Source organism: Mercenaria mercenaria, chromosome 4 (genome assembly GCF_021730395.1).
Source record: "Mercenaria mercenaria strain notata chromosome 4, MADL_Memer_1, whole genome shotgun sequence".
NCBI classification, from domain to species: Eukaryota; Metazoa; Mollusca; class Bivalvia; order Venerida; family Veneridae; genus Mercenaria; species Mercenaria mercenaria.
The window spans coordinates 24,287,676-24,313,021 of NC_069364.1; the positions used below are offsets into that span (position 1 = coordinate 24,287,676).

The 25,346-nt window shown below is 35.1% G+C and overlaps 1 protein-coding gene across 5 annotated transcripts in view; it reads right to left on the reverse strand.

The window, feature by feature from the left end:
* LOC123551218 (syntaxin-binding protein 5-like) overlaps positions 1–25,346 on the reverse strand; it is a 145,883-nt gene that overhangs the window by 44,865 nt on the left and 75,672 nt on the right. For 3 of the 5 annotated variants that reach the window (XM_053540768.1, XM_053540770.1, XM_053540767.1), the window contains 9 exons: positions 25,249–25,316; positions 21,043–21,083; positions 19,838–20,040; positions 19,174–19,320; positions 17,985–18,068; positions 10,074–10,222; positions 8,783–8,871; positions 6,868–6,995; positions 689–1,661 (listed from right to left, as the gene is read on the reverse strand). In XM_053540768.1, the coding sequence (XP_053396743.1) occupies positions 689–1,661; positions 6,868–6,995; positions 8,783–8,871; positions 10,074–10,222; positions 17,985–18,068; positions 19,174–19,320; positions 19,838–20,040; positions 21,043–21,083; positions 25,249–25,316 (1,882 nt within the window). The remainder of the gene's footprint in view (positions 1–688; positions 1,662–6,867; positions 6,996–8,782; positions 8,872–10,073; positions 10,223–17,984; positions 18,069–19,173; positions 19,321–19,837; positions 20,041–21,042; positions 21,084–25,248; positions 25,317–25,346) is intronic. The other 2 variants (XM_053540772.1, XM_053540771.1) reach the window with 1 other exon arrangement.

Below are 25,346 nucleotides of genomic sequence, written 5' to 3' on the forward strand. Positions count from 1 at the left end.
CATAATAATATGGCACTAACCCTGTAAAACAAGATACAAAGCATGTTTACATCCTATACATAAATACAGCAATACCCTCTGAATATATACACTTGTTAATATGCTAGTTAATAAGCTAGAATCCCCACAAGTCACCCTTCAAAAAATTTTAAAACCAGGAAGCAAAGGTAAGCATACAATTAGGTATATATATCTATACTGCAGCAAGCAAACAAAAAACTTAAAATAAAAACACTTCACAAAAATATAATGCTCCATACAAAATACAGAGTACAAAAAGACAGAGATCTTTCACCTTTTGAAAGATTTTTGTTAATAGCAATAGACAGAAAAAGCATTGTCTCAGTTCCAGGTATGTTCACAATTTTAAAGGGCATATTTGTACCATTTAAATAATAGCTGTGACTCTATATACACATTTCTGAAATAATTTTCCCTTCAACAGTACAGCAACAAGGTTATAGAACTTAGATAAGAGACCAGTCTTAAAAGGTAAGCACCTAATTGGTTGTTTTAGGTATCAAGATTTAAACTGACCAATGACAAGCCTGCATTCTGTTACTGGTTCCCAAACTTCATTGACTGAACTGGAAACCAGGAATCACTTTCCTCTGAAACTGAGACACAGAAGTTTCTAAGCATGCAGCAACACTGATAAAGCCAAGCAATACATAGCTCATGAACCTACCCTGTGGACCGTGCACCAACTCTTTCACTGTCATTTTATTAAACAATGGTTTTGAGTTGTTATTATCTTCAGTTAGATCATTAACTGTAACAATTCGTTCTTCTCTTTTCTTTAACTTCTTTTCCATTTCACTTTCTTCTTCATCATCATGTCTAAGAACAAGTTGTTTAACCTTTACACTCATCCTCCTAAAGAATCCGTTTTTCTTTTCAGACGTAAACGCTGCATCATCACCCCCAGCATTCAAGTCATCATCTGTCAATAGGGATTCATCATTCTCCGATCTACTTCCTTGGCTTGCTAGTTCATCATGAGAACAACTCTCATTTTCTGAATGTGTCTCGCTTTCGTTTTCACTAGAATGTTTACGACTTCGTTCGGCGCTTTTGTCTCGCTTTTTACCATGCCTAAACCTTTGCTTAAATTTCTTAATTGAGTATTTATGACTATGATGGTGATGTTTAGAATCATGGTCTGCGTCCATAATTTTTACATGAATAGTATCTTCTTTACTATTTACAATGCTAGCCTCGGTACTTAAGATATTATCATGAGATTTTGACTTTGTTTTGTCGTTAATATTGCTTTTATCATTATCCTCTGCAGGTACGAGAGGCAAAGATGATGTTCTCCCTGTCAAAGTCTTTTTCACTCCTGGCGACAGTACCTCTATGCTTTTACCTTCACTTGGTTTTTCTGTATCCGATTCTTTCCGAGCTGTGAGTGGAGTTGGAGGAATAATGACAACACCCGGAGATGGCTCCATTGGAGACGTCGCAGTTGAACTATCTGAAAGATCTTTGTTATGTGACGAAAAATCGCTATAATCAAAACAGGTTGCTGTTGGTGGGGCAGTCTGAGGTCCAGTGTCATTTTTCCGATGAGATTTTGAATCATTCAAGATCAACATTTGTTTGCTATGGCGCTTCTTCCGCGGGGGTGCTATTGGACTTAAGGCATCAGGAGAAGTAGGCTGAAAGCAGGAAAAAAATCAAAACAAAAAGTAAAATAAAATAAAACCACAACAAATAATGTTTGGACAAGTGGCAAAAAACAATCTAGAAACATTCTCATGTTCTCAGACCCAACATAAACCGTTCCAATTACACTTGCATATTTACGATCAAAATGTCAAAAACTTCTGTTTTTCCAAGAATTTGCTTCCTAAAAACATTAAGGGACGAATAAATGTCTTAGAGAGGAGCCATAGCTTATCAAATTCTTAAATTATCAATTTTGTTATTTGTTTCATTCTTCAGTAAATGGACATGACTTTCACAGCCTCTATTCCATGTGTTCTGCACAATACTACTTATTATCTATGAAAACCCTGCTAAGTCATCATTTCTTAGTGTTTTTTTCCCTTATTTATCTACCCCTGTATCAAAGATATTGTATCTTGGTGACAACTCTGAAGACAATCATGCATGCTTTTCAAGTATTACATCCAGTATAACTTTACACTGTATCAGTTTTCAAATTCCTACTCCACATTTTTTTTTTCGTTGTGTGTTTGGTGGGGGGTTGTTATATTGCCATTTTATCCAAACAGGTCAAAATAAAACGCACAATACAAGAAGGAACTATACAACAATATACACACTACTTTTCAGCTAAAGTTATGTCATGTTGGCCCCCCTTCCAAATCTGTTTATTTCTGATTCATATTCAACCTTTCTGTTCTCCTGTCTTATAAGAGATACAGCACCTATTCTTTTGTAGGGCATGACATTGAATCCTCTAGTATTTTAGGGCATTATGTTTGTAAAAATTTTCTTTAAATTCCAATAAAATGTTGCCTGAATTAGAAAAGAATAATTTTCTTGACTGAGTCAGTTGCCTAATTTTGCCAAACTGCAAGAAATATGTTAAATAAGTCTGTTTGGTTGTATATCATCTGATTTTGCAAGGACTGTGTTCAAGGAGTAAACTTTATTGTGCAATGTCTGCATGTTATGTGTTAAATCAGTCAGTTTGGTTAAAATGTCCCTATTATGCAACGAATATGTTAACTGAGTGTCACGTTGTACGTTGCCGGACTCTGCAAGCGATGTGTTTACTGTAATGTTGCCTGATTCTGCAAGTATTGTGTTTACTGAGTCTATAAGACTTAATGTTGCCTGATTCTAAAAGGAATGTGTTTGCTGAGTCTGTAAGACTTAATGTTGCCTAATTCTGCGAGTATTGTGTTTACTGAGTCTGTAAGACTTAATGTTGCCTAATTCTGCAAGTATTGTGTTTACTGAGTCTGTAAGACTTAATGTTGCCTAATTCTGCAAGTATTGTGTTTACAGAGTCTGTAAGACTAAATGTTGCCTAATTCTGCAAGTATTGTGTTTACTGAGTCTGTAAGACTTAATATTTCCTGATTCTGAAAGGAATGTGTTTACTGAGTTTGTAAGACTTAATGTTGCCTGATTCTGAAAGGAATGTGTTTTACTAAGTCTGTAAGACTTAATGCCTGATTCTGAAAGGAATGTGTTTTACTGAGTCTATAAGATTTAATCTTGCCTGATTCTGAAAGGAATGTATTTTACTGAGTCTGTAAGACTTAATGTTGCCTGATCCTTCAAGTAATGTGTTTTACTGAGTCTGTAAGACTTAATGTTTCCTGATTCTGAAAGGAAAGTGTTTACTGAGTTTGTAAGACTTAATGTTGCCTGATTCTGAAAGGAATGTGTTTTACTAAGTCTGTAAGACTTAATGTTGCCTGATTCTGAAAGGAATGTGTTTTACTGAGTCTATAAGATTTAATCTTGCCTGATTCTGAAAGGAATGTATTTTACTGAGTCTGTAAGACCTAATGTTGCCTGATTCTAAAAGTCTGTTGGATTAAATGTTGTCTTATTTAGTAAGAAACATGCTAAATCTATAAAATGTGTGGATGATTCTGCAAGTTTGTTAGATTTTTCGTTGCCTGATTTCACCACAAATGTATTAAAAGAGTCTGTCTGATTAAGGCTGGAATGTGTTACTTTGTTCTGTTATATCAAGTGTTGTCTGATTCTGCAACATGTCAGATGAGTCTGTTAGACTGTGTGTTGCCCAATTTCACATTGAACACTTTTCTCTACTATTTCTTAATCATTGCAATCTGTCGTTCTGTAGCATAATATTGATTGACTTTGCATGAAATGTGTTGTTTGATGGAGTAAGGTTCTATTGGTGACATTCTGTTATGATTTTATAGATATTTGACCAAATTCTACTGTGAACTTGTTGCCTGATTTTGGGAGAAACATTTGATTACGTCACATAAGGACCAAAGTGCACGAGTTTGAAAGAAGTATTAAATTATATACTGAAGAGAAAATGTTGCTTAATTTTGTATGACGTAATAGCCTTTTTATTTCATACAATAAGCCTAATTCTGATACAGTGGGTCTTTCTAAATGTGCTGCTTATTCTGTAATACATGTTGAAATTTATTACTTCAGGTATGTATTCCTCAAATATTCTAGATAAAAAATGAGATTTTTTATTTAAAAACTGTCTGCTTAAAATGTATGTCATTTCAATAACAGATCTAGGTGGTATGGTCTACACAAGAGATCCCATCCATATTAATTACCCTAGTATTCTATGGAGCAAAATAATATTGACAAAAACATTCTTTAAGTTAATAACCCTTGCATTCTAGGGGGCAAGATTATACTTATGAAAAAATACATTTTATTCTAGGTCAGGAATTTCTAATTACTAATACTTCACAACAGACAATACACAAAGCATTGCTTTTGCGAAACAACACATAGTTTGAGGAGCATGCTTCAATATAATTCTTTGTGAATTGATGACATATGAGCCGTGCCATGGGAAAACCAACATAGTGGCTTTGCGACCAGTGCAGTCTGGTCAGGATCCTTGCTGTTCGCTAACGGTTTCTCTAATTGCAGTAGGCTTTAAAAGTGAACATCATGGATCCTGACCAGGCTGCGCGGATGCACAGGCTGGTCTGGATCTATGCTGGTCGCAAACGCACTATGTTGGTTTTCTCATGGCATGGCTCATATATTGATTCTTTGTTAACTGCTGACATATATTTGATATTATTACACTTCACCCTGATGTGGAACTTCTTGTATGCGGTTGTTTACTAATACACATCGATGGTTCAACATAACACTACGCTAACTATATTGATTTATATATGGAGATAACATAGTTTTTCACTGAACAGTCGACATATATTTCAAACAGTTTCTAGCAGACACAAAACAGAGAAGGAGGAACAAAAATATTAGAAATTTAAGTTCTTGCTACCATAATACAAGAGGCATTTGTCAACACCATAATTATGCCCCTATATGATCACTTGTCAATGGTAACTGGTTTTATAATAATTAATTCTATCCTGAATTTGGCCTTTGACCTAATTACTACAAAACAATAATATCAATGATGTTGACCTAATTACTATAAAACAATATAAGTCCCTACCTGGCAACAGGATAAGATTTTTTTAGTTTCAGTGCTGTAGATAAGAACATTTTTTAAGTTATTGAAAGGAAACTGTTTTACACTCCAAGATCACTATGACCTCAAAACCTGCTGACCCAAGACGAGACATCTTCAACAAAAGTTATCTTCCTATGGAGGTGAACAGTCACAGGCTCAAATAAATTGGAAACATTCAGTCTGCAGGTCACTGTGATCTTGACTTTTAAAAGGCCACAGGCAAACTTCCAACCCATTACACCCATAAGCTTCAAACTTCTCCAGATATAAACTGAAAACCATGCTCAGTCTCAAGGTCACTGTGACCTTGACCTTTGACATACAGACCACAGGCAATCTTCCTAGTACAAGTATAAAGTATGAAGGCTTTAAGCTGAAGTGCTTTCCATGTATCAACTGGAAACCAAAGTTATGGTCTACCGACAGGCTAACACAAGCAAAGCAGTTTACCCCTGTCTACTTCTAAAGGGGCATAATAAATTTAATAACAGCCTTTTCTAGCAAAATGACCTTAACACACCTAAACAATTTACAAAACTTGAAATAAACAAACTAACAATCAACAATTGTTGATGTGGAAACTTTGTACTGTAAGTTCAGACATTTCTGATTTTCACTCCATTTCTGCATTTATTCGAATACTAATTATTTCTGACCCATTTAAAGACAAAAGCTGTTTTTGCCTCAACTTACAATGTACAGACAATTCTTATTGGTTGAATAAACAATTTAAACAAAGAAGATGATTTTTTTCTTTTGCTAAAAGCAAGGAGCCATAAATTCAGGACATTGAGTACCTAAGTCTATGAAGCATAATAATTTGGTTACTGTCCACAAAGTCTTTTTTGACAAAACCATAATTATTATGGCAGACCTGGATGGGTCCAAGTTTATAAACCTGAGTTTGGAGACCAGTCTATAAATTAAGCACCTGTTTGGTTGCTTCCGAGAGCTTTTTTGAAACTGACCAATGAGAAGGCTGTTTTCTGAGAATAGTCTCAAATACTCAGATTTCTGAGAATAGACAAAATACTCAAGACTTCTGAGAATAGTCTCAAAAAACTCCAATTTATAATCTTATAAGCAGACATATTCTGGATATCTATTCAAATAGCATGCTTAACTTACATAATAGATATTCACTTATCAATCCTCAATAATTTATATGATATATGCTTTAATGCTAAGATTGTGGAATTTTCTCCTCCACTATTACAACTGATTTTAAACTGGGCCCAATATTCATCAATAATTCTAAGCCAGACTGTAAAACTGATATTAAAAAAGAACCAACCATCATCTGCACAGCTTTTTGCAGAGATTTGTTGTGTTAAGGTAAGCAACTTTCCCGCTTTCACAGCAAAGGTAGACACAAAGTGTTGCTATTTACATTTTTCAAAGTGTGGAATCGACTGGCAGCTGAGTAGAATAACTATCCTCACATTTTTATATAAGACATTGTTTCTTCAACAGAAAACCCTGCTACTTAACAATGGCAAAGTGATTTGAGGTAAGCTGTTCGCCACCTGGCAAAATAGAGGCTGAACTTTTACAGCTACATTCATATAAAAAGTATCCGTTTATATGTATGAACGCTAGCAGAGAAAATTGAAAGTTTAGTTTTTTTTCTTTTTAATTTAGGTTTTAAAGTCACACTCAGAACACTGAAGAATACAGACCCAGTATACAAACTAAATATTGCAATACTAAATTACACATACTTGATCACTGGTTGGAGACCGCGCCCCTTCGTCATTAAGTGCAGGATTACTCCCATCTAGAGCCTGGGGCTGCATGGGCTTCTTGCCCCTGGGTGAGCGTGGGGCCCGTTGGTACGGATCCATAGAACCTATAGGTCAATACGAGAAACTGAAATATTCACCACACCTCTAATGTCTATAGCATCCCTACCAGTGTTGTTAAGGTATAAAGCTATATAAGATCGAGGTGCAACGTAAGTACAATGAGGTGTAAGGGGGAGATAAAAGAATTTAAGTACCAAAACTGAAATTTGACCTATCTTAGGAGAACAAAAAGTGAACTTTCTGATCTGATATATGTTAAGGAATAAAGGAAATTAGGAAAGTACATGTCAGGTAAATATATATATATTATATATAGATTTTGAAATAGGTCTCCTTCAGTACTTGTATCAACTAATCAAAATGCACTTAAGATATTATGCATGCATGACAATGCAAGCATCTGTTCAAATGGATAATGTATATACAGAAAAGTAACAGATTTCCAAATACACGATTTTCCCATACCCAAAATGTTGTACAATTTTCAGAATTTCTAGGAATATGTCTATGGACAAAAAAAAGGGGCATTTCAAAACTGAAATTTTGTATTAAATCAGATTTCACTTAATTCTACTTAAAGGACATGAAGAAAAAGAAACCAGGGAAATTGGTCCGACATTTGCAACTCCAGGTCTAAAGCTGCAACAAAACATTTGCCTTTTCAGAAGTAAGCAAAGCAAGCCAAGCAGTCACAGAACATATTTCAATACTAATATTTCTGGAAACTGCATTTTCCAGAATCTAGCCAATTCCCTTCACAAAGGCCTTCAGAAATAAGTCAGAACTTTGTGAAAAATATATCTGCACACTTTTTTTAAGATTCTATAAATAGTCTTCAATTTTCTTGAACATCAGCTTCATCATACACATTACGTATGGATTTCGCATTTTTTTTTTTTGCTATTTGGACAACAATCACATTTTCAGCTTTTATTCAATTCCCATTAAATATCTATCTGCAAATTTCTAAAGGCAACATACAATTCTAGTAAATAGCTACACTTAGTTATACTGCTTTAAAAGCTATGTTGCACTTCTTTTTTTAAATGCAATAAATAATACTTATATATATACCGTTCTTAAGCTGCAGGCACAAAATAAAAGTATGCAACACTTAATTTACTATATAGAATATTTTGTTTGTTATGTAACTAAGCTATGCTAGCACTTTAACCATCCTAGACTTATTTTACTTACTCTGTATCTACACTATCCCATTTTTTCAAAATGGTTCAGGGTTAAGATATTTCTCAAGGATTTCTAAGAGGGCTATCACTGTTGAATTTTTAGACAATTATAGCAAAAATAATGTTAGCTGATTTCTTTAAATTACTAATCTACTGACTTTGATTTCAAGATATTTCTTCAATGTTCAGAAACTTGTATCAATATTAAGCCAATATTTTTAGGAAAACATAAATTTCCAAACGAAAACACTAAGTTTTAAAGTTTTGCTATCTAAAAAAAAAAAAAAAAAAAAAAAAACAAAAAAACATCTCTAGATTTGAGGGAAAGATATGCCTAACAATACATTATGAAGTATCACTGCAATAACTTCATTTTGGCACGTTTGCCAATAACCTATGTGTAAACAATCTGAAAATTTCCGGTACTACAAAACAGATCAAGACCTGACTAGATCTGCCAATGTGTACAACAATGGTGAATAGCTTTTATTCCTTAACTCCTCAAAATATATACACAACATTTCTAATTGTTAGTCAAGCTAAATTTTCGCCAGTGACAGCCCTTCCCAGGCAGAGAATATAATGTTATTGGAGGAGACTATTGCAAAATCGTTTTAGAAGCAGAGAGCTTGTTTTTATCATACCATACAAGTCGGGTGTTCCGAGGTTGAGCAGACATGTTTTCTGAATAATATCTACTATAGCCAAGCCTGATTCATTACCAAATGCTAACCTGAAAAAGAATAGAACAGATATTTAACACTGATATAAAACTAGACCTATCACTAAATGCTATTAATACCCCCAGATGCTGCTTTGATATAAGGAAAGTAAAATGTTGTGACCATGACATGTGACCTTTGAGTGTTGACCTAGTTACCTAGGTTGTACACTCTGCATATCATCTTAATGAGGTTAACAAAGAAGACATGTAGTGGACACAAAGTAAATTGATTTTTGACCTCTGTGACCTTGAACTTCGACCTACTGACCTGGGTTGTGCAATCTCCATTTAGACTGGATGTGATCAACAGCTGATGCTACTGTTTGTAAAATTCATTCTAATGGTTTAGAAGACATGAAACTGAACATGAATCTGAACTATTCAATCTTTGACCTTAAAGTGTAAACTTGGACTTTGTGACCAGGGTCAACAATTGATGCTTCTTTTACAAAAATCTTTCAAGTGGTTGAAAAGACATTGTGTGGACACGAATTTATGCTATTTGATGTTTGACCTTCAAGACCGACCTAGTGACCAAGGTTGTGTGCTCTGAACATCATCTTCATGAAGTAAAACAGCTTCCAAGTGGTTTACAAGATGTGGAGCAGACAAAGATAAAAAGCCACTTGATCTGACCTTGACCTTGGACATTGTGCCATGGTTTTTGTGTTCCTCATGTAGCCTTGATGAGGTTAACATACAATGTTATTATTTTATGAAAAACTTACCAGTGGTAAAGAAGATAAATGAAGAAAAAGCTAAGACACTTGACCTTTAAACCCCAAATGTGACCTTGACCTTAGACCTAGTGAATTGTGCACTCGACATGCCTTCTTGGTGAGGTATACAATCAATGCTGTTATATGAAAAACTTCAAAGAGGTTTAAACAATATGGACAGGACCTTGACATTGCTGATTGGAGCATTCAAATTTGTTGGGTTTAGAAGTTATGGAGCAGACTAAAAGTCGGCCATGAAAAATATACCCACCAGGAATAGATAAACAGACCAACAACTGTTTTTTGTTTTTACAAATGTCAACACCTGGTACAAATCAATTGACGTAACCAATGTAAAAGAATAATGCAGAATTGCAATATTTCAAAAGCTAACAAATATTTATCTACAAACAGCAACTGTCTTGCACAAACTTAAAATCTATAGCTCATATTTACTGACAAAACCCATTGCAAAGTAAACAATATACTTACAGACCATATGAAGAGTTGATAGATATACTGGTTATATTGCCTGGGTGCTCACTGTCCATCCAGGTCAACAGGCACACAATGTCTGGCTGGTACCCAGCTACCCATTTCCGCGCCCCACTCCTCACCCGTAATGCTGTAATCTGTTCTGGCTGTACAAATGACAAAATATCACAATCATATTTTCACCTTTCAAAGTTTTAAGAACAGTTGATTCTCTATCACTTTTAAATGCTGAAAGCCAAACCCCTCTATCAAACAGTTCTGGAAACAAAAAAAAAGACAAGTTCATTTTTAATAAGTCTCCTGTCATCAGTTCACAACATTAAACTGCAGTAGTGACTGAGTAACTTCAGAATAACCTATGAATATAACCCCTGATGTCTTGGGTCAACTGGCAAAAAGAGGAGATGTCTTGTGCAATGACAAAGTCTCTTAAATCTGGTCAATTTATTTATTTTGTTGGGTTTAACATTGCACCAACATAATTATAGGTCATATGGTGACTTTCCCGCTTTGATGGTGGAGAAAGACCCAAGGTGCCCCTCTATGCATTTTATCATCATGAGCTGGCACCTTTGTAGAATCATCGACCTTCCGTAAGCCAGCGGGATGACTTCCTCACATGAAGAATTCAACGCCCCGAGTGAGGCTCGAACCCACATCAATGAGGGGCAAGTGATTTGAAGTCACCGACCTTAACCACTAGCCCACAGAGGCCCCTAAAGCTGGTCAAGTATTCTACCTCAAGAACCCACCAACTGGACAGAATACACCAAATGATTGGCATTTTTACATAATATGAGCCGTGCCATGGGAAAACCAACATAGTGGCTTTGCGACCAGCATGGATCCAGACCAGCCTGCGCATCCACGCAGTCTGGTCAGGCTCCATGCTGTTTGCTTTTAAAGTCTATTGGAATTGGAGAAACTGTTAGCGAACAGCATGGATCCTGACCAGACTGCGCGGATGCGCAGGCTGGTCTGGATCCATGCTGGTCGCACACCCACTATGTTGGTTTTCTCATGGCGCGGCTCATATACCTAAAGCAATTCAATATTCTCATAGCTTGACATTTCCCATTCAAAAGAAGTCAATCTACTTACAAGAAATTAAAATACTTAGCTAGAAATGCTCAGTGCTTCATATATCAAAGACAGTCACTGATCTTATTTTGTATTTCTATCTATTTGTGCCATATCCTCTATGCACAAGAGCTAATAGATAGCTAGTAAACATTTAAAGATATCAAATGCCAATATCTCTATAAATTATATTTTAACTTCACGAATTTTCTTCAGATGTAGAAAATTCTCATAATTATTCAAGGCCACATTTCAGTAAATTATAGTACACATTTATACTGTGTGTAGATATACAGTATCGTGTAGATATACAGTATCAAGTGTTGTAAATGTAAGCACATTAATTTTATGCTTACATAAACTTTATGCAGAAATTCTTGCCTAGTATACCTTTAAACAGAGCAAAATATCAATACAATTACCAAACATGCAGTATCAAAATATCAACTTAATTCTCTAAAACGTTGTAGAATCATTTAATTTTGTTGGCATAAAATGTTGTGGTTTTGGCCAAAAGCAGCATTTTCATTGGTTCTAAATTGAAAGACAAATTAAATCAAAATATTCTTTGTTCACTGGGATTAAATTGTTAATTTAGTGGATTGAAGCAATCACGAAGTCTGCGAAAAATAGTAGTCCAAGAAAACTTAAGATTCTAGAGTAGCATAGAGAGAAATCTAATTAAACAGTAAAGTAGATGAAGACTTTATCGACAAACATAGGTTCTAATTTCAATGCATTTACCTACTCAAGATTAACCACCATCCATGTTGTAATCAGTGAATTAAAATATCACTACAGTTTGTACTTCAAACAAAATTAAGACCCATATTTTATATGACACTTGTTATTATAGTGTTTAAAAGTAATAGACCTGCAATGACATTCACCAGTTACAGTGATTATTTCATTTTAGGGTAGCATCGTACACTGAATTCATTTCATAACTTTGCCATTTCTTAAAACTCATCTTTAACTGCATGTTCTTCTTAGGAAAGCATCCACTACTTAATTAAATAAAAAACAGCATTCTACTTAATCCCCAATTAATTACATTTCAAAATCATGAAAAACAAGAGCTGTCTGTTGACAGCGCGCTCGACTATTCGAAGCATTGATAGAAGTGTAGGGTCAAAATATTACCTGAGATTTTCAGACAAAAGAAAAGGAACAGATAAGACAAACAATGTACCTGCACTTGTGAATTTGAATAAGTTTTGCACTATAATGCAATGTGTGACCATGTTGGTAAGCAAGAGTTCGAAGTGTCAAAGCCATAATGACAAACAGGTTAGGCATAATATAGATTGGTACGAAAAACTTCACTGATTTCCAAGTCCAAAAAGGGCCACAATTTAGCCAAAATAGTTGACAGAGTTATGTACTCTTGCCTACAGATGGGAATCATGGTGATAAACAAGTGTTAAAAGTTTCAAAGTCACATGTCAAATAGCTTTGACAAAACGTTGACTTGTATGAAAACTAAACCAATTTCCAAGTCAAAAAAGGGCCGTATTTCAGCCAAAATAGTTGACAGAGTTATGTTCTCTTGCCTACAGATCGAAATCATGATGATAAAGAAGTGTTCAAAGTTTCAAAGCCATATGTCAAATAGTTTTGACAAAACATGGACTTGTACGAAAACTGAACCAATTTCCAAGTCAAAAAAGGGTCAAAATTCAGCCAAAATAGTTGACAGAGTTATGTACTCTTGCCTACAGATATAAATCATGATGATGAACAATTGTTCAAACTTTCAAAGCCACATGTAAAATAGTTTTGACAAAACATGGACTTGTACACAAATTGTACCAATTTTCAAGTCCAAAAAAGGCCATAATTCAGTCAAAATAGTTGACAGAGTTATGTACTCTTGCCTACAGATAGAGACTGTTATAATAAAAAGTGATGAAAGTTTCAAAGCCATATGTCAAACGCTTTTCACAAAATGTGAACTGGTACAAAAAACTTAACCAAGATTTCTTAGTTAAAAGGGGCCATAATTCAGCCAAAATCCTTGATAGAGTTATGTACTCTTGCCTTCAACTGGACATGGTGATGGTAAACAAGTGTTGAAAGTTTCAAAGCTTTATCTCAAAAGACTTTGTCAACAAGAGCTGTCTCCATAGGATGACATATGCCCCCGATGGCACTTTGAATGAGTAGTTATGGCCGATGTTAGAGTTTAGGACCTTTGACCTACGGAGCTGGGTCTTGCCCGCGACACGTCGTCTTACTGTGCCACAAATTCATGCGTAGTTATTTTAAAATCCATGCATGAATGACAAAGATATGGACCAGACACGCCCATCAATGCACTATCATGAAAAATGACCTTTAACGTCTAAGTGTGACCTTGACCTTTGAGCTACGGACCTGGGTCTTGCGCGCAACACGTCGTCTTACTGTGGTACACATTCATGCCAAGTTATTTGAAAATCCATCCATGGTTGACAAAGATATGGACCGGACACGCCCATCAATGCACTATCCTTTAATGTCTAAGTGTGACCTTGACCTTTGAGCTACGGACCTGGGTCTTGCGCGCGACATGTCATCTTACTGTGGTACACATTCATGTCAAGTTATTTGAAAATCCATCCATCGATGACAAAGATATGGACCGGACACGCCCATCAATGCACTATCCTTTAATGTCTAAGTGTGACCTTGACCTTTGAGCTATGAACCTGGGTCTTGCGCGCGACACGTCGTCTTACTGTGGTACACATTCATGCCAAGTTATTTGAAAATCCATCCATCGATGACAAAGATATGGACCGGACACGAAAATTGCTTACAGACCGACAGACTGACAGACGGACAGACGGTTCAAAAACTATATGCCTCCCTTCGGGGGCATAAAAAGTGGACTGGTAAGAAAAACTTAACCAAGGTGTGACGCAGACGCCGACAACGACGCCGTGGTGAGTAGGATAGCTCTACTTATTCTTCGAATAGTCGAGCTAAAAATACAAATACAGATACATACACTGATGAAAATACAAAGCATACAGGACATTGTGCTTTAGCCAGGAACAACAATAACAGGAAAACAAACAACATACACATGTTTTCTTTGTTAATTGTAAATAATACACTTCTTTTAAAATATATAGCCACACTTGTCAAGTAAAAAAACTTTCAAACCTTTTGAACAGCAAATGAAATAAATTGTTATTTGTTACCATAAAGTTTTGCACCTCATTTACGTATTTTCTAAATCCAGCAAATCATGAAAAAATGTCAATGTCTTAAAAAAGCCCATAATGAGACAGATGAATGTAACATAAATATGAACATTTCTCAAATTTTGTTTAAATAATTACCTTATATTTAATGGCTTACTACATAAAATAGCTACTGCATTTAAAGAATTCATACACAGCTCAAAAAAAAAAAATTGCTGAGAAAAATGTAGCTGGCACTACATGTTAATAGTAAAAATTCATAACAATAAATGATCCTCAGGATGGAAAAAAGGCACAGACATACTGCAGGACTGGTTTAAGTGATAAACAGGTATCACAAACACTAACAGACAAAAACTGCATAAAAATTACCCACAAAAACATAAATGATGGCCTTAGAAAACATTCACAGGAACAGCTGCTTATAAAACACATAATATTATGCTCCCTTCTGATAGCCTGTCACAGTTAAGTAGTTATGCAATTTTCAAGTTTTAAGTACAATGTGACCTTGACCTTTGAACTTAAAAACCTCCAGAATAATATGTGCTGTCGATCATCCTAAGAACTTAATAAGCTGTAGGGCAAAACCTTAAGTTTATTATTTGATCAGAAACTGCTTTCAGTCTCAAGATTGCTGTGACCTTGACCTTTCACTACTACTCCTATGACAATAGGAGTCATCTGCTATCCTATGAAGTTTATTATCTTTAGACCAAAGAAATCTCCAGTTATTGGATTGCAAATGCTGTTATACAGATTAACAGATCAACTGACACAAGCAAAACAATATACCCCCATTTTCTGTGAAATGTAACTACAAATATCTCTAAATACTGACAGCACTGAACAGGAAAGAATAATATCAAACAATAACATTAATAAAATATTGATGCTGTATATACAGATGTAAACTTAAGTGTTCAAGGCAATTTTAGAAGAAACTAGAGCTACTTTTGAGAAAAGTGCATGTCTCCCACAACTGCCTAACCATCTAGATTGGCATTTCTTCTCCATTATGTATCCAAGCCAATCATGCAGCAAGATCGGTATCACTGGCATCAGTATTTTCTGTAATTCAAGGGCCATAATTCCAAAGTTGCTGGGCCGATTTGGCTAGTTATCGAACATGGCCAAGGACTTACTGGTAAACACATTTTGTTCGTTTGGTGAAGATCAGATGAGAAATGTTCGACTTAGAGTGCAAACAAGATTTGTGACAGACAGACAGACACACACACACACAAAGACAGGAGTAAATCAATATGTCTCCCACCACAGTGCTGTGAGAGACATAATAATTGGGATAGTAACAAGAAAGAAAAGAAGTTTTGACAGACAATAACACAATACAGACAGTAACACAATTCAGACAGTAACACAATACAGTAACATATGAGAAGTAACATGAGAGAAACAATAACATGACAGAGATACAGTAAAATAAAAGAAAGTAATAAATGAGAAGTAACCCCAGAGACATAGTAACATGACAGCAATACAGTAACACAAGACAGAAACTTATCGAGAAGTAGCATTACAATAACAGGACAATGAGAGATACAATAACATGACAGAGATGCAAATTCACAGAGACAGTAACATGACAGGTAGACAGTGAAGAAAGAGAAGTGACATGAAAGAGGCAGTAACATGAGACTGAAGAGAAGATTAAAGAAATTATGTAAGAAAACACAGTAACATGAGAGAAACACAGTAATATCAGAGACAAACAGTAACACTTGAGAAAACACAGACACACAGTAACTAGAAACTCTGTAACATAACAGAAGCATAGTAACTACAAAGACATATGGTAACATGAGAGAAACACCACAACACTGGAAGAACACAGTTACATGAGAGAAACAATAACATGGGAGACAATAACAAGACAGAGACATTTACCTTAAAGAAAAACATAGACAAAAGAAAACTGTTAATGAACACTACATATGCATCCACAGAACATTCTATGAAATTAGGTAACTAACTGTTTCAAAAATTCAGGAAACAAGACTGTGCAGAAAATCTCATGCTGCTGTAATACCATCTAAAGTTTACAGATTTGTTTTTCTAACACTATGCATTTGTTAATGTAAAGATCATGGATATAAGTAAACACATTTAATGTCTATACCCTAAAATATCAAATGATGTAATTACGGTAACTGTTTCAGAAATACGGTAATTTGTATACAGACTGATGAAAAATTATTAGTAGAATCGCAAATTTGCCACACTTGCTCTAAATAAACACAACTAAAAAACATTGCCTGTAAATTTAGCTAATTAATTGTATAATCACCATACACAGGCTCAGTCTGGGCTTAATACTAGATACTAATATACAGACTTCTGTTGAGGTCAATGGGATCCGGACATTTGCCCCCCAGGATATTTGCCCCCCAATAAAAAAGTGGACTGCTGGACATTTGCCCCCCAGTTGAAATGGTAGATAGGACATTTGCCCCCCAGTGCTTATTTTTAGAATGGACATTTGCCCCCCAATATTTTTGCCCCCTAGTGATTTTTTAGGAACTTGGTAGAAGATAATTATCATATTGTAGATAACAATGTCTTTGTTTCTTACATCTTTCTAGTAGATAATTGCCAAATTAACAAGCTTGAATGTTAAAAACATTGCACAAATTAAAATTTTATAACATCGTTATGAGCACTTTTATAACTCAATAATAAGCTATTACTTACCTTAACACCTGAATGTAATTAACATATTCATCAAATTTTTATCAATAAAATAGTTTTTTTTTTTACTGAATATTGCCTTTTAGAGTAATTTTGATAATAAAACAACATGAAACACAGTATATCTACTGGCACATAGGACAAAAATATTGGGGGGCAAATGTCCATTCTAAAAATAAGAAGTGGGGAGCAAATGTCCTATCTGCCATTTCAACTGGGGGGCAAATGTCCTGTAGTACATTTTTTCATTGGGGGCAAATGTCCTGGGGGGCAAATGTCCTACAATCGAGGTCAATATCTACTTTCGCTGACCTGAAGGTAATATTTTTTTCATATCATGGTAGGTTTCTTGAATATCTGCGCATGCAGCTCTCTCAGCCAATCAAATGAGATGGTTTCAGCAGTGTATATAATATTGGTTTAACTTGCTACATAATAAGCATAAAATACATTTGAGTATTCCTGTGCAAAAACTAACATTAGGGCTTTGGGACCAGTAAGGATCGGATCTGTGCAAGCTGATGTTTACAAGTGCTGAAATTTATAAACAAACAGTATGGATGTGGGGATAGATAAGCGAACAGTATGGATGTGGGAATAAGTGAACAGTATGGATGTGCACTGATCTTGATTGTTGCAGGTTCCAAAGCTCTAACGTTTGTTTCTGCACAGCGGCACTCATTTAATGCTGTTCTTGTAAATTTAACTGAATTTCTTAAATAACAATCCATTGAAAGGAAACAAACACTATGCTGAGCCTCTGACATGCATTTTTTCTCCATTTTACTGAATTCAATATCAACAATCATGGTCACATATGTAGTGTTTTTCTTATAATAAGTAAATCTGTATAATATAGAAAAATTGTAAAAAAGTGTAAAATACAAATGGATAAAACTGCAGGACAATACATAGAGTTGAACCTTACTTTGGTACTGTCGGAGGAGTATGACCCCATACTCCCGCCCGATTTTTGTTGCTGGGATAATACACTTAAACTAGGTTTGGAAGTCTGAAAATATCAACGTCAATTATGCCTTTTATATCATTGTTCCTTTGCTGTACTAGGAATTAAATAATTTTGATTGTAAAAAAAAAAACTATCAAGGCATGCAAAGTAATACTAAGCCATGTTTAAATCTAACATCCTGGTTTTACTTCTTTTCACAAATATATTATACTGATTTAAGGAATTACTCTCTACAAGTTAAATTTTGTCAGTACCTTCCTCAAAGATCTCAGTCAAAAAGACCAACTTAAACAAAGTATAAATTCAATTATTTCCTTTCCCCTGTTCCCAATGCATAAAGTTAAACAAACCAAACTAAAGTTTGCAATTTTTTCATGTACAAGCTGAAAAGAACACTAACTCAGTGAACAGTTCAAACAAGTAAACACAGAAATCTTTGGAATATACAAGTAACACTGAACATTTTTTCACAGTCATTTATAAATGTAAATAACAAACAGTCTTGTCCTTTTCAAAAATTTTACTTGCCAAAGATATACATAAAAGATCAAATTTTCATTTAATAAGTTTTTAATGTGCTGGATGCCAAGATTTGGGCCACTGTTTAAAAAAGAAATTAAATGAAATGGAAAGTACTGCAACAACTCAAAACATAATTTACTAGTCTATTTTAAATTAAGATTACAGACAAACTATAATAAAATTTAACGTGGAAAAGAAATCATTTAACCATGTGTATAACTTCCTATCAAAATCTCTACCATGCATTGTGCTGCTTTAGAGCGGAACTGTTGTAACTGCCTTTTCGTTTGTATGATAAATTGGTTCAAATCCTACATTTTGGCCATGTCAATGCCGTCAGTATATCTACCCAGCAAGAACAAGATCATACTTTGACAAGTAAATCATGATTCAAATCACGAATCAAAAGCTGGTGAATGACTTCTGGCACACAGTCTTCTTGCTAAACTATTCCTAAGCACTTTCTTAACACACCATGGCAAAACTCCCATTCACAAGACTTGACATGACAGCTTGGCTTAACCGATTAACAACAGTTTCACGCACAGGTAACAACTTATCCCTAAATATTTTGTCATAACCTTGCTGTTTTATTTTTGATTTTTTTTTTTTCAATAAAACTTACTTTGGTGCTATCTGAAGTATTACTGGAGTATGAGCCCACACTGCCACTATGTTGCTGTGTCGCCACACCCAGACTTGGTTTCGGGTAATCTAGGTCAGGAGAATCCAGGTCATCAAACACTTCATATACTATTGATACCTCTAATGACTGAAAGTAGAAAGTAATGTTGTGTTTCTGAAATACACTTTACTTGATTGTCTTTAAAGATAATTACAGGTACATTTTTAGCTCAGAGTATAAAAACTGTATAATGAATTCAGTCATTTTTGAAAAAAAAAAAGGTTTTTATTTAAAAGGAATCCTATTTGCAAAATACCACCAATTATGGCCTTTTTCAGCTAACAACTTTGACCATAAAACCCCGAAATCAATAGCCAATCATCCTATAAAACTAAGGTCCAAACTAGACAGCGATTAGGAACTTTTCAGCTTCAAGGTGACTGTGACCTTGAACTTTGACCTCACATCTACTAACCACTATTATTTCAGATTGCACAAAAAAATTAAACATATGAGCCGCGCCATGAGAAAACCAACATATAAAGACACATTCTCAATAGACAAAATGCTTAGTAAATTAAACTTTTAATAGTAACAACCTCTTTTAAACAAACAGTTTTCAGTGGCGTTCTCTTTGGGGAAGTTGCAATGTATATTAACTTACTGGTACTTCTAATGACGCTTCTTGTTTAGAAAATTTAAACAGCATCACATGTGTGGCTCCAGCCAATGTTAACAATCGACTTTCTTGATCTAAATATATCATATATATAGCAAAAGGGTCATCATCCTGTCCATCTAGCACTTTATTCTTCGGTTTCTCAAATATTTTGGCAGTTTTGACTTTATACAACACTTGCAATGTTACTGAAAAAGAAAATAAAATAAGTGTTAAAATTTGAATGAAATGAAAGCTATTCTGGCAATATCAAAATTTTACTTGATTTTAAATGCAGTTCTGTAGTTTTTATTTAGTCATGTGGTATTTACTATAGACACATTTTGTATCATTTCAAACAGAGCTGAAAAAAAAGCAATATAGTCACGAGAACAGCCCCCTAGCTACAAGATACCATGCAGCCCTATCCTGGAAGACTTTGTCTACATTAACACCTGTATCAAACTGATGACTAGCATATATCAACAACAACTAATCAAAGCCTTCTGATGGTTGCAGGTTTTTTGGTAGCGTAGATTTTTTTTCTGTTTAAATGCCAGTCTATAAATATACATGAATGAGAAACAAATATACAAATGTGCCTCATATTTAAGTTAAACTCTGCCTGATCTAGCTTTTGATGTAACCATGGGCTGGAATACCTTATCATTGATAGATCTTATATAATCTAAATGGTCAGTGTGAATGGATACAGGTTGAATAAGAACTGCTTGTTCATTGATAATTCATCCGCATTGTTCATGAATGGGACTATTTTGTGTAGCACATGAACATCCTTTGGATGTAATTCGGAATAAAATAAAGATGTTATATGATTGTCAGAAATACACTTGTAACTTTGGTAGCCGGATAAACCCGCAACCAAAAACTTGAAGACTTAACTACCACCACTAAGGAAATTTATCACAGGAATCCTTTCATGAGGAATCATTATTCTTTGCTATGTGCTCAGCCTGTAGATTGGTTCCCAGTTGATAGACCTTGCACTTCACTATTTCTTTCCAGTCATTATGCAGATGACAAATACACAATATGTCATTCAGCCTTGTTCATTAGTTCTTACAATCCTTCCCTCGCCTCAGGGAAAATTGTCCTCACTACAGACCAACTAGCCATTCAACAAGTTTATGGTATATAATATATTGCTGTTTCTTTTAAAAACTCACAGGCATAATTTTATTGAGACTTACCAGCAGATGCATCCCAGAACTTAAGGGAGCCGTCTGCATGTCTGAAATATAACAGAAATGTATAAAATCTTCACTGGATGTCAAATATATCTCCTGAATAAACAAACAATGATCACAGGAAATTTTCTGAAAAAATATTTAATTTAAGCAAATATTGGTAAGTATACCTATGGACAGACTAATGAGAACCCAAGAACCTATTGTATTTAGTTAAACATTAGCAAGAACTGCTACTTATTGCTCAACAATATGGCTTATAGGTGGGCCAGTGGTCTAGTGGTAACACGCTTGACTGCCAATCCAGAGGTCCGGAGTTCGAATCCCAGTTTAGGCACTGGATGCTCTCGAGTGTCTCCCACCTAACTTAGAGGCCTGTACTGGTTCTTCCCAGGGTGGGCACGTTAAAGATTCAGACTGTCTAATCGCAAAGAGCTAGGCTAAGTTAGCTGGACAAGTCTGTATCTAAAAAGGATTTCTCTCTATCTGTTCTGCGGGCTTTATCTCACTCTGTCTCTCTGGTCAGATCGCTCGGTGTCTGTACTACTAGAGTATGAATTTCGCGCCCTGTGTGGCTGCGTCTGCTATATGTAAAGAGCCTTTGAATGTGTTTATCATGAAAAAGGCGCTATATAAATCTGGTATAATAATAATAATAATACTGTTTTTGTCAGGAAGTGCCGATTCCTCCACCTATCTGTTTCATTCCAAAAGGCAAGGGGAATGAGGAAGTAAGACGGTGCCTGGGAGAAGAGGGTGGGGGGTGAAGGAGAGGGGAGTAAAATGTGGAATTTTCAAGTAAATTTCTGGTGTCACATTTTAGATATTTCATTGGTTTTGGAGAACTAGTGCAACCAATTTTGATTTTCTAAAATCCTTCACAAGAAATTATTTACTTGGCAACAACAATTATGTAGCACTACCCTTCAAAATGGCTACTATGATATTAGCAACCACACTTGAGAACTATTTTGGCTGAGAAGTTCAAAAATGAACCAAAGTTTTTGACAAAAGTTTTGTGGAAGCTTGAGAGATGGACAAACAGGATGAAAATAATGTATCTTCAACCTAAACAGGGAAAGATAATGCCCTAACTTTGAATAAAACCTAGCATTAATCACCTTAAACTTTATCAAAAGCAGTGCCAATGTCAGTGTATGTAGTGACAAGGGTTGCATACCAGTCTGACTGATGCAACAGAAAGTACTAATTTTCAAATTTTCCTTTTCACAACATTAATCATAAGAAACACAACTGGACACTTTATGTATTGTTGATTTTCTCTAAAAGCCTTACAGATTAGACAGATTTCCCTCAATGAAGACTTCAAGCCTTTAAAATACAGAACCAGCCAAAACCAGATTTGCATATCTTATCCTTCTATAAAGACAATATCTATTCTAATGCGTCCTTCTAACCTGATATATCTATAAAGTACCCTCTATAAAAACCTCCCTAGACTGATAGAGTCATTCAACTTTAGACAAGTCATTAACCAATAATACATCTATTGATGTAAAACTCTAGAGAATAGCGGTTTCATTCATCTTGTCTAAGACTGGTTCCAAAACACGTTGATTTAGTATGTTTTTGCTTCACCTTATTAAAAGAGAAAATATTGTACCTAATATATCTACGCAGTATTTCTGAAGCTTTAGTGAAGAATAACTTTTCAATATTTTCCCAAAGCCTAACATGGCTCAAGCTCCATACTTTAATACTTTAACCTCTGTGGTATTATTCAAAATAGCAATTAGATTTAAATCAGTTATTTTTCTTATCCATCAATTTAAAGCTTTTGAGTCTGTCAGAACCAGAAATATTATATTTACAGATTTCCATACAACCACTGTGTGTCTCTTTGGTCTTTGTGCATGTAACGGTCCCATCAAACACTTCTATAATCTGTTCTATTAACTCAACTTCTCTCCGAAACAGGGTATTTTTTTTTAATCAATTCCTTATATATTTTGTAGGAGCTAAATATAATTATATAACATTCTAATAGTCTTTAGGACTGGTAGTATTGTTTGGAGGTAACTTTATAACATTTCAATTATGCAAGCAAAATTAATTTTTGTAAACCCCTGGTTCAAAACTTCACATACAAATGGACTGACATATGGTCAATAGTAAATCAAAGACATTTTTACTACTGTAATTTTAATCATTATGCATGAACTTTTTTGACGAAGACCAAAAATACAGTTTGTCAGTGTTTTTTAACTTTGACTATTTCAAAACTAGCATGTCTACCTACTGTTATCATTACTGACATCCATTTATGGAATATCAACCTACATTTGTACAAAATTACAGTGAAATCTACCAGATAAAAAAACAAGAGCTGTCAGTGGACAGCGCGCTCGACTATTCTCAGTGCTTGATAGTATAATATAAGCAATGAGTAAAACTTTTAACATTACAATAAGCATATTCTAAGTCGAAAAGGGGCCATAATTCAGTGCAAAATATGAAAGCAATATCTCAATTGAATTTGAAAATATTTGGGGTGGTACGCAAACTTTAACATTTATTCTAAGTCAAAAAGGGGCCATAATTCAGTCAAAATGCTTGATAGAGTTGCCTCCTCCTTTTTACAGACTGGGGTCATGATGGTAAACAAGTATGCAAAATATGAAAACAATATCTCAATGGACTTTGAAAATATTTCCGGTGGTACGCAAACTTTAACATTTGTGTGACGCTAACGCTAACGCCGACGCGAGTAGGATAGCTCCCCCATTCTTCGAATAGTCGAGCTAAAAATGTAAAAAACTCTTATAAATACTTCATTAGGATGACTTGTTTACTGTTTTACTCCAAATAAACACATCCATCAATAACAGAATCTAAGTGTTATTTTGGTAAGAATTGTTAACAAGAATGGCAAACTGTCACAAGGTATGTCTATCACAGCACTGTACTTATCCCTTATTGAGCAGACTAGTTGTCAATTTTCTCCATTTCAACTTATTACAGGGCCAGACGTCCTGTTAACTACCCAGCTAGTTATTGCGCCTACCAAAGATAATATACCCTTTAAGATTTTGGCTATGTTTGGAGAACACTGGATAAGAATTGCTTATTTTATGAAGTAGAGACAGTCAATTTTCACTATCTAGTTGGTTATCAAACTTATACAAGATATTATGCCCAAAAATATTGTGACAAAGTTTGGTGAACACTGCGTAGGAACTGCTCAAGTTAGACACATGTCTTCATATTATTTTTAAATTAAAGGGGTGTAACTCTGGAGTCTCTTAGATAATTCCCTGCAATCAAACTTTGCTGAAACAATTAATTATGCCCATTAACACTGCAATCCAGTTTAGATAACATTTGGTAAGAACTGCTCAACCTAGAGAACAGAACAGAACAGAACAGAACAGAACCTGTCAGTTTTTGCAATTATGAATAATTCAAGGCCCATAACTCCAGAAATACGTGGGGAGGATTCAGCTGATTTTCAAACTTGGTCATGATATTATGCCTATCATCACTGTTACAAAGTTTGATAACACTGGATAAGAACTGCTCAATTTATAAAGAAGACAACTTTTTTGGTGGATGCCACCTGACACCACAAATGATCACATAAAATGTCCTGTTTAATGGGTGTATGAAAATGATTCATTAGTTTGATTTATAGAAGGCTGCTACACCCCAAACGTTTTTTAACCCTTATCTTGCTGAATTTCTATAATGGACTGGTCCATCATTCATTTCGGGCAATACCATTTATCATTTGAAGGGGTATTTACTGAAAATTTACTGACTGAATAGCGAACAGAGCAGACCATGATCAGACTGCACGGATGTGCAGGCTGATCTTGGTCTGCACTGGTCGCAAAGGCAGAATCACTTGCCGCTGGCAGGCTAAAGGTTAATTCAGCCACTTTTAAAACCATCTTTTACAAAATGCACTGCCTTTGGGGACACTTATTCATGGGTATACAGTTGTCACTTCAAAAGATTTTATTTTGTTGGGTTTAACTTTATTTTGTTGCGTTTAACGTCGCACTAATTATAGGTCATATGGCGACTTTCAAGCTTTAATGGTGGAGGAAGACCCCAGGTGGCCCTCCATGCATTATTTCATCACAAGCAGGCACCTGGGTAGAACCACCGACCTTCCGTAAGCAAGCTGGATGGTCACTTCAGAAGAACCTAAAGAGCTAGACTGTGGTCTATAATACGAGAACCTACCCTGTTACAATAATCTCCGAGTAGCTGCTGGTTGCTGTGCCCCACTGTCCACCCTTGATTGGCCATACCTAAAACGAAACACAAATTCTAAAAGTTAT